Source organism: Coffea arabica, chromosome 9e (genome assembly GCF_036785885.1).
Source record: "Coffea arabica cultivar ET-39 chromosome 9e, Coffea Arabica ET-39 HiFi, whole genome shotgun sequence".
Lineage (NCBI taxonomy): Eukaryota > Viridiplantae > Streptophyta > Magnoliopsida > Gentianales > Rubiaceae > Coffea > Coffea arabica.
The window spans coordinates 28,877,936-28,890,911 of NC_092327.1; the positions used below are offsets into that span (position 1 = coordinate 28,877,936).

Genomic DNA, 12,976 nt, shown 5'->3' on the forward strand with positions numbered 1-12,976 from the left:
GTTTTGTGAAGATGCAGGAATTGAACATCAATTAACTGTCACTTATACTCCACAACAAAATGGAGTAAGTGAAAGAAAGAATAGGACAATTATGGAGATGGCCAGGTGTTTGTTGTTTGAGAAAAAATTGCAAAAGAAGTTTTGGGCAGAAGCTGTCAACACTGCAGTGTATCTTTTAAACAAGTTGTCTACAAAATTATTGAATGGTGGAACCTCGTTTGAAACATGGTTTGGATATAAACCTTTAGTACAAAATTTGAAGGGGTTCGGCTCCATTTGCTACACACATATTCCTGATGTAAAAAGAGGCAAGCTTGACGAAAAGATAGAAGTTGGGATTCTAATTGGCTATTGCAGCAGTACCAAAGGTTATAAAGTTTAGCAACCTTTGACTGCAAAAGTGATAGTCAGTAGAGATATCTATTTTGATGAATACGCAACATGGGATTGGAACAATTCCAAAGTTGAACATTTCAAGAGATTAGAATCTAAAGAATCGCAGGAGGAGAATATTGATGAGTCAATAGATGATATTCCAGTTAGAGGTACCAAATTACTCTCTGACATTTATAACAAAGGTAATGTTGCAGTTCTTGAACCTACAAATTATGAAGAAGCTGCCAAAGATTTGAAGTGGATTGAGGCAATGAAGGAGGAGTTGAGAATGATTGAAAAGAACCAGACTTGGGCGCTTGTGGATAGACCAATTCACAAGAAACCCATTGGTGTAAAGTGGGTTTTTAGAACCAAATTAAATGTTGATGGTTCTATCAACAAGCATAAGGCAAGGTTGGTCATCAAGGGATATGCTCAACAATTTGGAGTGGACTTCTCGGATACATTTGCAGCAGTAGCAAGACTTGACACCATCCGGTTGATCCTAGCAATTGCAGCTCAAAAAGAATGGAGAGTTTATCAACTTGACGTCAAGTCAGCATTTCTAAATGGCTACTTGGAGGAGGAGATCTTTGTGGAGCAGCCTCAAGGATTTGTAGTGAAAGGTCAAGAAGACAAGGTGTACCTACTTCACAAGGCGCTATATGGCCTAAAACAGGCACCAAGAGCGTGGTATAGCAGGATTGATGATCATCTTCTGAAGATTGGATTTAAGAGGAGTTTGAGTGAATCAACTCTTTATGTAAAAATTGTTAATGATAATATAATTATTGTTTCACTATACGTTGATGATTTGCTTGTCACAGGAAGTAAGCCAATCTTGGTTAATCAGTTTAAGAAGCAGATGAAGCAAGTCTTTGAAATGACAGACTTGGGAGAGATGTCCTATTTTCTTGGCATGGAGGTTATTCAATCTCAACAAGAAATCTTCATAAGTCAATACAAATATGCAAGAGATGTGCTGAAAAGTTCAATATGGAAAGTTGCAAATCAATTAGCACTCCATTGATGGAGAATGAGAAACTCAGCAAAGATAATGGAGCTGCAAAAGTTGATGAAGGCCTATACAGAAGTCTTATAGGTTATTTGATGTATCTTACAACAACAAGGCCTGATATTATGTATGCTGTGAGGTTACTGTCCAGATTTATGCATTGTGCAAGTGAGTTGCACTTCAAAGCTGCAAAAAGAGTACTCAGGAATGACAAAGGCACTGCTGACTTTGGAGTTTGATTCAAAAAATCAGAAAAGTTGGATTTACATGGCTATTCAGATAGTGACTCGGCTGGTTCATATGATGATATGAAAAGCACTTCTGGATACTTATTCAACTTGCGTTCTGGATGTCTTTCATGGAATTCAAAGAAATAAGATGTGGTAGCTCAATCTACCGCTGAGGCAGAATATGTTGCTACTGCTGCCGCTGTTAATCAAGCCTTATGGCTTGAGAATTTGTTAGCTGATCTAAATCAAGTTCAACAAGAAGCTACTCAAATTTTAGTTGATAATGAAGCTGCTATAGCTATTTCCAACAATCCAGTGTTTCATGGGAAAACTAAGCACTTCAAAATTAAATATTATTTTCTTCGAGAAGTTCAAAAGAATGAAGAAATTGTTCTAGTTCATTGCAAGACTAATGATCAGATTGCAGATATTTTTACGAAGGCCTTGTCCAAAACAAGGTTTGAATGCCTACGAAGACAGTTGGGAATCTGCAGTAAAAGTGGCAAGAAGGAGTGTTGATATATGCCAACTTTTCCTATAGATTTTATCAGATTATGTTTGATATTAGAATAATTTAGTTGGCAGAAGAATAAGTCTTATTGTTAGGATATTTGTTAACCAAAATTATATTGCTTTGTTAACAAATATTTTAGCTAAGATTTGCTAGGTAGAAGATCATGTTATCAAGTAGTTTTTATTGAGATTTTCCAGAGAATTGTTAGCTGAAATTGTTTTAGTTTGTTTCTTTGTAAACACTATAAATAGGGTGTTGATAAATGAAGAAATTAAGCGCTTTTTCCAACCCTCAATATAGTCTTGATATCTTTGTTTATGCTCCAAAAACCAACAATTTTAAACCCAATCTAGCTCATTAAAAACCTATTATGATTTACCCATTTATCCCACACCTAATACCATATCTTAGAAATGTTGGCAATTATGTTATATGTTACTTGTACTCAAGAAAAAAAAATAAAAAGGAGGAAAAGAAAGATTACCATGACATTAGAAGCAAATTGAAAAGTAATTTCACATTTGGGTTTTTGGCAAAACAATTTATTTGTGTAATTGCGTTGTCTGTATCAAATTAATATGGTTTAAGTGCTTGACATGAGTTTTATCTTTTTGGCATATAAAAATTGATTATTTACCAATCTGTATAGATTTTTTCATGACAAGAGAGAAAGGGGAAGATAATTTGGCAATGAAGAAGGGGAAAATTTGTTGCTAAATTAGTTAGGCTCAAAATTGGTCTAAGGAGAAAGAGGAAATAAATACTAGCAAATTGGTGAATACCATAGAGTAGAATGGAGTAAACTGGTTTGTGGGTTTAATGCTGATTAGGAATCTTCTTTTATAAATTTCCTTGTTTTCTTATAAATGGGTTAAAGTGTTTTGTGAGGGTTATTGAAGTAATTTTGCACCATCATGGAAGGTAAGTGTAATTTTCAAAATCACAAGGAAACTATCTAAAATTGTCAAAAACCTCAAGGGAGATTTCTGAAATTATCCACCATCTTTATGGCCATTTTTCTAGTAAGACATAAACTAAAAGCTCTCTTACTCAAAACTAAAATATTTTCTAGTAGGTATATTATTCTAGGACAATGCTTTAGTAACGACAGTTATGGTAATGAAATAGTTTTTTACCTGATATAACAGGTAGTTGCACTTTGAGCGACCATTTGATTATTTGATAGGCATATCCACCTAAATAGGATAACACTTAAAAATAAAAAAGTAAGTTTCCCATCTAAAATAGTAAGTTAACAGTAATAAATTAGTAACTTTTATACTTCAAAAGGTAAATTGGAATAAATATTAAACTTACTTTTTAAATAAATAAATTACTACTTTGTATCCCAAACTTACTTTTTAGAGAGTAAGTTTAATTCAAGTAATAGTAAGTTTTTATACATAAATAGTAATTCTTACTGATAATATGGTAAAATAGTAATTCTTACTAATAATATGGTAAAATTGATTAATAATCAAAACTTACTGATTTATGGTACACATGTACTATTTTACTTTAAAACATACTTCAAACTAGTATTAGAAAATTTATTTGAAATAACGATAAGATGTTTTATTAATGATTAATTCTTAGTACCTTAGTTAGTAAGTACTCGTAATATACCTGTGTAATACATGATTATATGTATAATTAAAAAAAATTTATTTATATATTTTAAAATACTATGAAAAATAGTTTGACTTTTCACATAATCTCATAAAATATGCAATAAAATTTTGTCGTATTATAAGTTTTTAATCAATTTCAATTTTTGAAAAGTTTGAAAGTTTGGATAACAATAACAACAAATCTTCCTAGTTATATATAGAATATTACTTGTTTATATATCACAATTTTTATAATTTAACACCTATGAATATAATAAGATGATAAAGTTTTAATAAATATACATCTGGGACACAAGAAATGATAAGAGTTAAAGCCTAAACAAAATGAGAAATAATATAATATTAAAAATGACAAAATTAGTATAACAATTAATATAAGAAAATCAGTATGATTTGGACTTTTTTCCTTGGGAGATTGTTCATAAGAATGGTATCCAATAATTATAAATGAAAATCACATGCATATATAATCTATTGTATAATTTAAATTAAATTTAGTTCACATATAAAATGGTCCTAAAATAATTAGTACATTATGATACAATGTTATTTTAATAACAATTTTTTTTTTTACTAAAAGTCTCAAATATCCATGACATACGTATGAGGGATATTTTACCATATTTGTATCTCACATATAATCATTAAAGTTAATTTGAGAAAAAAATATTTTTTACAATAGAATTATTTTGAATTTAGTCAACAAGTTGAGAATTTTTAAACAATAAAAGTGAAATATTTTGGGAACTTAGTTGTTTATTTTCCCATAATTAAAAATTGCTATATTTTAGCAATTGTTGCCATTGACTTTTCATTCTGTAGACTAATTTTTATCAATGTAAAATTAGTTTTATTAACAATAATTGAAGTTCCATTGATCCGAGGATTGACATTCTATTGCTATTATTTTATATGTAAATATTTAACCTAAGTAATAAAATAAATAATAGCCACTTAAAAAAAGGAAATTGGTGCTCGATTGATTGTGGGTAAAATATTGGTATACAATTAACTAGAGTTTGAAATGGAATTAAATTTATTTAGTATTTAACTGCTAACAACTTTGACCCCATTTAATGGTTAAAGAAAAAATAAAAGAGACGTAGAGATTGGGATTGGTTCCTTAGTGTGAAAAAGGAAAGTTCCTCTAAAGTAATACTGCGTGAAATTCTGGATGCATATGAAATTAGAAATATGATAACTTTGCAATTCATTTTCATTCATGATGAATTTCTTCGATTCTATATAGAATTGCAATTTTTTTCGTTCAGCACGAAAATATTCTTTTTTTGTCATATTGATGGCTTTTGCTTTTAAGATTACCTACATGTCGGTGGTTAGTATTATTGACAAGGTTAGAGGTCATGGAAAATGTTACTAATTTTAGAAGAAATTATGTATTGTAAAAATGGTTTAATAAATTTCTACTAAGCATAACTACTACATACAAAAGGAAAAGACATTTGATTTTATTTTGCTTTGATTAGAAGAACTTGTTCTAGTAATAAAGGAAATTTCAATTCAACAATCAACGTGCACATGATTACAGTAATTTTTTAGTCAATTAGACTAATATATGCCATAAAGTAGTCAGATTTAGTCATTTGTGAATTGATAATTTTAATAGTTTACATAACATTCATCTATAAAAAATTATGATTATTATAAAATGACATTTTATAATAATCTACATACCATTTGCCAATAAAAAAAGAGTTTGATAGAAAAAATATAGATACAAATCTATAATGTAAATGATACAAAGTATGTTTGAAATTCACAGAACTTAACATATGGGTAATTTTACTATAATTTTCAAAGATTATGCTACATTAATACAACTTTAATTTTTATATTGTGACCCAGAAAATAAATTTATTAAAATTTTATCATTTTATTAAATTCAAAGGCATTAATATATGAAAATTATGATGTATAAGTAAGTGCTATTTTATATACAACTCAAAAATTTTGTTGTTATTATAATACAACTTTAACTTTTATACTTGTGACCCAGTAAATAAATTTATTAAAACTTTTCCATTTTATTATATTCATAGGTATTAATATATGGAAATTGTGATATATAGATAAGTGCAAATCTATATATAACTCAAAAGATTTGTTGTTATTGTTATCCAAACTTTCTAACCTTTCACAAATTCAAAAATAATTCAAAATTTATAATATGACAAATTATTCTTACATATTTTATAAGGTCATTGCAAAAAAAAAAAAATAGTTTTCATAGTATATTTAAAATGCTTAAAACATATAACATTTATAAATGATACGTACAATTATGTATCATACATTTACATTACGAATAATTACTAACTATAATACTAAGTTTCAATCATTAATAAAAAATCTTAACATTATTTCAAATAAACTTCCTAATACTTGTTTCATATAAGTTTTTTAAGTAAAATAGTAAATTCATACCACAAACTAGTAGGTTTTGACCACTAACCAAATTTACTATTATATCAACAATATTTACTATTAATCTATAAAAACTTACTATTACTTAAACTAAACTTACTCTCCAAAAAGTAAGTTTCAGATATAGAGTAATAATTTATTTCAAAAAAAAAGTAAGTTCCATATTTATTCCAATTTACTTTTTGAGACATAAAAATTACTAATTTATCGAGTTAACTTACTATTTTTTATGTAAAACTTACTAACCAAAATTTTAGGTACTATTTTATTTAGGTGACCAATCCAATAGGTAATCAAATGGTCGCTAAAAGTATTTTTACCTGTTATATCAGGTAAAAACAGTTTCGTTACCATAACATCGTTACTTCAGACTTTTCCATTCTTCTATTGGGAAAAAACAATGGCGTACGGAATTCAATCAATGATTGGTAACAATGGCTTCACGGCCTACTACGTGTTTTGCGTGTTATCGTGATTATTCACCATTATGAGTAACATCCAATCTTAGGCAATACAATTAAGACTTTTAAATTAATTCAACAAAAGAGTCAGTAGAGAAAGGAAAACCAGAAAACACATTCCCAGGGGAAGCCATTTTGCTTGGAGGCACGCATAATTCCTTCTTCCGTAGAAATTTAAACTTCCAAGGACAGAATTATTTAGAAACTTTTAAAATTTCTGACTATTTCACTTTGCGCTCTTAAAGTTTTAAATATCACACCCACTAGAATTTTGAAACGTACTGGGTTAACATTTTGAATTATAGTAAAATTATTTTGGTCAAAAAAAGTTATTTGTAATGGAAAAGCAAAAAATTCAAGATGGTGTGCATTTCTATCAAAACGTTTATTATGAATAAAAGCAGAGGAATGAAAAAAACTCCACTCATGAACTTGAAAAAAAAACCATGAAATTGCCTAAAAATTGTGTTTAATTTTCATATATTCTTACAATTGCTCATAAAAATTTGTCCAATTTTAAAAAATTCCTCTCTTTCATTATATCGTATCCTAAGAATTTTTTATATTTTAAACCAACCTATAATTCCATGAATAACAAACCAAAAAGCTAATTCCAATTACATTATTAGATAACATTTGTTTTCTAACAACTACATCTTTAGTGAAAGGGATGGATCTCAAGTTCGAATTCTTTCACTTACACAAAAAAAAGCCTACATCTCCAGTAAAAAGATAATAAAAATTATCAAAATTAAATAAAAAAAATGCCCAAATATGGTCCAAAAGATATTAACAAATGCACACATCACCACCATAGCATTACTTACAAATTATGGAATGTGACGTGCAATTGATCATTTTTTTTCTTGACTGATATTTACTTATTGTTTGTTAATTGACAAACTCTTTCAAAGTACGCAAGCCCAAGACTATGGGAAAGTAAGATTCCAACTATCGATGATGCAATTAGGCACAAGACGTATAGCCTTGAAATGGTTGGAAGAAAATTTGGCCAGAAGAATAGATTTGTCACTAATCACGAACGTTGAAGTGGTGAAACACTTCTTTTGATTCCATAATCCAAAATTTCTTTGGTCGTTATCATCTTTTGGCACCTATCTCTATAATTCCACCATTCTTGCTACTTTCCACCTTCTTTTCGTTATACTCCGTTCATCGTGCAGTTTCATCTCCTTCATTTTCCTTTCTTGAGATATTATCTTTCTTCATTTGCTGCCCTCTTCTAACTTATCAGACTTACCTTTCCTTATCTCTGCAATCTTTTCCCTTCTGCCATCTTGTAAGCCGTGTAGACTCTCTCTCTCACACTCAACAATCTCATCTCCTTCGTATTATCATTCTCCTATCATACAACTACCCTCCTTCCACCTTCCAACCCTGCTTTTCCTTGTTCACTACTCATTTAGTCCCCTTTCAAATAGTTTTGTCCAGATCTAAGGTGAGAATTGCGATCTATAAGTAAAAATCAAAATGAGTGTAAATTTCACAAATTTTTCCTTAAATTGATGTTTAAACTATTAATATGTTCATAGTTATTTTCATTACAATTAATCAATTGCAAAGATGTTTTCTTAACTTTTTTTTGTAGGTATTAAATGTCCAAACTTATTTTTTGCTAAGGTTAAAAAATGATTAAGGGGATTGGGGAAGGTTTTCTTATTACTAGGTTCAAACATTTAATTGTTCATTCTATCTTTGGTAAAATGAACCAATCTCAATCTCCATTTATTTAATTTAATTAGTGAAATGACCAACATATCCTTGATTAAAAATTGAAGTGGCAAGATTACCCTTTGGTAGGAAAAAAAAAAACTTCCACTTTAAATAAACTAATTTTCACTTCATAACGGAAAGTCTAATTAAAAGCATATAAGAGAAACATACTGGGTCACTTTGAATAACAATTGATCCTCTAATTTCGAGTTGTACTTTCGATCTCATTTTATATGCATACAACTAATTGAATAATTAAGCTTTTTCAATATACTTCTAAGTCCAATACTTTTTTACTAGTATGTTTGTTCTAATTCGGGTATAGTATTGAACCTTTGCTATTATTATTGCGCTAAATTCATATAAAATTTTAGGTCTACTTCATTTAAATTTTTGTAAACCGTAAGTAATTTTTGCTATTATATGAAGATATGTCATCACGATGTGTGGAACAAAATGATGCACTTTTAAAAATTGTATCGGTAGCCCTTCAATTTTTTCGTATGTTGTCCCCTTTACGTATGTGTTTTCAGTTAGAAATTTATAGTGAAGAGAAAATTAGTCTATCAAAAGTGAAAACTTTTTCTGTGAAAACTTTTTCTCACTACAAGGGTAATTTTGTCATTTGAACTTTTAACGAACGATAAATGGGTTACTTAATCAATTACTTGAATGGAGTTAATTTTTTCATCAATTTTGAGTTGATCAAGAGTGCATGTAAAGTATCTATTAAAATACTGTGGCATGCAAAGTGCAACTGATGCAATAGTTCATAGAGGTTTTCTGCATCTAACCCTTTTTGTTGACCTGAGAGAATGATAAAAGACAAAATTAATGTCGACAACATATAATCGTTTGTTAGGAATTAACCACAATTAAGTAATAAAAGGGAAAAAAAATGTAATAACCTTTAATTAGGGATTTCCATCTCTCATTCTTTCTGTTGCTTGTTTCCTTGTTACATTCCCTTATTTCTCAAATCAGAACACAATTACCCCTAAAAACCATTACATTCAAGGAGATGAACCCCAGAAAAAACACCAAAAGAGGGAATCCACTCTCACTCCCAGTAGGCCAATGCACCGAACTATAGCGAGAAAACACTCTTGCTCAGAAGTTTGAACCAAAAAAAAAAAAAAAAAGGCATTTCATCTTGCCCACACAGAGTTAAAACAAGAAGCGATTTGACAAGGTTAAGGGAAGGTTAAAATTTTAAAGAGAGAGAGTAGGGGAATCGGCAGATGGGTCTAATTCTAACAGTGACGGAGAGAATCCGTCTGTTACTGCCGCATCAATCATTTCCAGAAAACTTGCACAAAGAGTACTCTGTACCTAACTTATATCACAATTCCAATTAAACCAATCTAAAATTGAATAACCACATGATCTGATGATTTTAGAATTCCAGAAGGCGTGTAACTTTGTATATCTGTATATACTGGGGGAGAGAGAGGGTCTGGACTAAAAGCAGGGAGTGACAATTTACAGGGGAGGAAATTATGTGTAAGCCTGCTGGTGCTAAAGGGTGAAACTTCAGCAGTCCTAAAGTTCACCAATAATCACGACAAGAACATTCCCCACATCTGAAGTGATGAAATCTGCTGGCATCTCTAACAATAATTTCACGCCCCGTAACTAATGATACATGTTTAGCAAAATCGTGACAGTCTCTACAAGCACGGATATTTTTGAACACCAAAATAGAAGCATTATTTGGAGTTGAAATTAGCCCAAAAGCGATTGCAAGTCTCTCGCTGTGATCAAGAAGCTGTTCCTTTCGTTCCACCAAATTGTTGGATGCAGCTTCTTCAATAGTAAAGACAGAATCTTCATAGCTAAATTTTAGTTCTCGTAACTTTTGGTATATCTCTTCTGTTTGAGGGTGGTGCCTATCACCCACAATAAAGCGATGCACTTTGCCCCTGATTGTAATCCAGCTGCAGCTGACCTCCTTTTTCAGATCCCTCTCGGCCATCGTCCGTCTTACAAATGCAGCTTCATCCCATTCCCCACGCGAAGCATGTAAATTAAACATGAGTATGTATGCAGCAGTGTCATGGGGGTCCAGCTGAAGCAGTTTTTCAGCTGCAACTTTTCCAAGCTCAAAATTCCGGTAGATTGAGCATCCACCCAATAAACTTTTCCAACTCATAGCATCAGGTTCAAATGGCATCGCTTCTATCAAGGCCAGTGCCTCACTCAGTTGCCCTGCTCGAGCAAGTATATCAATCATACAATCATAATGGTCAATGGTCGGGTCAACGCCATACTCACTGCTCATTGAGTCCATGTACCGCTTGGCTTCTTCGACCAATCCACAATGGCTACACGCTGTAAGAATTGCTACAAAGGTAACTGAATTAGGCCTCACGGCAGAAGCCTGCATCCTCCCAAAAAGATTTAGAGCTTCAGGAGCATTGCCATGATAAGCACAAGCAGCAATCATAGAAGTCCAGGCCACAGTATCGGGATCACTGATTGATTCAAATACCCTAAATGCACAATCCAGTTGACCACATTTTGCATACATGGAAATAATTGTGCTTTTGCCGTGAAGATAGGAAATCAGACCTCGTTTAATTGCATCTCCATGAGCTTGAGTTCCAAGATTCAAGTCTGCAAGTGCAGCGCATGCCTGAAAGATGCTAGTGTATATGTATTCATTCAAAGCACCAGCTTGACTCCTCAAAGACCTAAAGACTCTAAAGCACTTCCCGAATTCACCACCTTGGGAATAGCCGGCAATCATGGCACTCCATGTAACATCATTTGGTTCAGATATCTTCTCAAATGCTTGAACGGCACAATCCAAATTTGCACACTTGACATAAAAATCCACAAGAGGGGTACCCACTGAAACCTCACTCTCCAATCCAAGTTTCACAACCAAACCATGGACTTGCTGCCCCGTGCCAACATCCACCAATCCAGTACACGCCTTGAGAATGATTGAGAACACAAACTCATCCAACTCAACGCCTTCCCTCAGCATCACATCAAAAAGTCTCAGGGCATCATGTTGCCTCTCAGCCTGAGTAAATCCCACCATCAATCCAGTCCACGTCACCACATTCTTTTCAACCATCTTATCAAAAGCCCATTGGGCACTCTCTAAACACCCACATTTTACATACATATTGCAGAAAGCAGTGTTCATGGACACATTTTCATCAAAGCCTGACTTTACCACAAGACAGTGTATCTGCTTCCCAAGCTCTAAATCTGACAAAGCTCTGAAAAGGCATTTGCAAATTAAAGGTCCACCATTGATTCCTGCGCCCATCATTCTCGAAAACATTTCTAGTGCTTTTCCTATCCAACCCTTATCAGCATAAGCAGATATGACGGTCTCCCAGCTTCCTGGACTTTTTTCCGGCAATTCGTCAAACAATTTCTGAGCATCCCAAATGTTCCCGCACTCAAAATACATCTCGATAACAGAATTCTGAAGAAACCCAGGTGGATTATCGAAATTCCTCTGTATCCTGTTATGAAACAGTTTCCCATCGCTCAAAGATTTTAACTTTGCACACGTTCGAAGCAAATGTTGATAGGTTTTGGGTGCGACTGAAACGCCAGCAGAGTCCATTTCCTGGAGGAACTGGTGGGCTTCATTGAGCTTACCCTGTTTTGAGAGCGAAATCAAGTGAATGTTTTCGAGCTTTCCTGCAGTAGCTGGTTGAATTTGGGCGGGGCTATATTGATGTTGGAGTGGGGCATTGCTGGGTCTTAGAGAAACCCAAGATGGGATTTGATAGCAATTTGTGGCTGAGATTTTGTCACAAATTGGGTTTAGATTCAGTAATGGAACACCTGCTGCCATTACTGAATTTTCAAATCCAAATCTCTCACAATTTATCCGAACAGGTGAAGAGATTTGGTTGAATTTTAAATCTTTCAAGCCACAGGAGAAATTTCACGTGTTGAAATCGATAATTTCAAATTCACTCTAGCTACATGTCATTTCAAATCCCTTCCATCAAATCTCCCTATTTCTCCCCTAATCTAATCATATTTCCGTAGATATTGAAAACTGGACGGCGGTATTGCCTCCCCCTGCCGCCGGTACCAATGTCTCCTATCGCCTGGCCGGAACCGCCGTCCCAGATTCGGTGGTTGCCGGCAAAGCTGACCATGAATGAAGACAGTGACAAGTTTCTGGAAGTCACTTGAGGAATTCAAACTGGTATGGCTTTCGTGTTTGAGAAAGATCAAATAGATGGCCAAAGTTGTTTTAATCCTCGAGTTTTCACTTATTCAGTTTCTATACCCAACTGCTCTTTATCATGAGCAAGTTTATAACCAAACAATGCATATGGAATTATGTGCATATCAAATCCTTGCATTTCATGCTCTAGAATTGGTCAGAATAATTAAATGCCTCGATACTTTAATCAAATTCGACTTGATAAGGGTTCGTTTAAATTTGATTCACTGACTAGTTAAAGATGTGATTAAACAGTATTTTATAGTTAAATTCGTTAAAATAAATCGAATAAGTTTGAACATTAAGATGTTCAGTTTGATTACAGTCCTTTCCACCCTAAGATTGGAAATGGAATAATATATAA

The 12,976-nt window shown here is 32.5% G+C and overlaps 1 protein-coding gene across 1 annotated transcript; it reads right to left on the reverse strand.

Moving 5' to 3' along the window:
- Positions 1-9,775: 9,775 nt before the first annotated feature.
- LOC113709620 (pentatricopeptide repeat-containing protein At5g13270, chloroplastic-like) lies at positions 9,776-12,722 on the reverse strand. Its single transcript, XM_027232415.2, has one exon. It carries the CDS (start codon positions 12,226-12,228, stop codon positions 9,955-9,957), a length of 2,274 nt encoding a protein of 757 aa, XP_027088216.1. The 5' UTR covers positions 12,229-12,722; the 3' UTR covers positions 9,776-9,954.
- Positions 12,723-12,976: the final 254 nt, after the last annotated feature.

Excerpts from the sequence above, each read along its gene's own strand:
- LOC113709620 (XM_027232415.2), bottom strand. The coding sequence starts at position 12,228 with ATGGCAGCAGGTGTTCCATTACTGAATCTAAACCCAATTTGTGACAAA.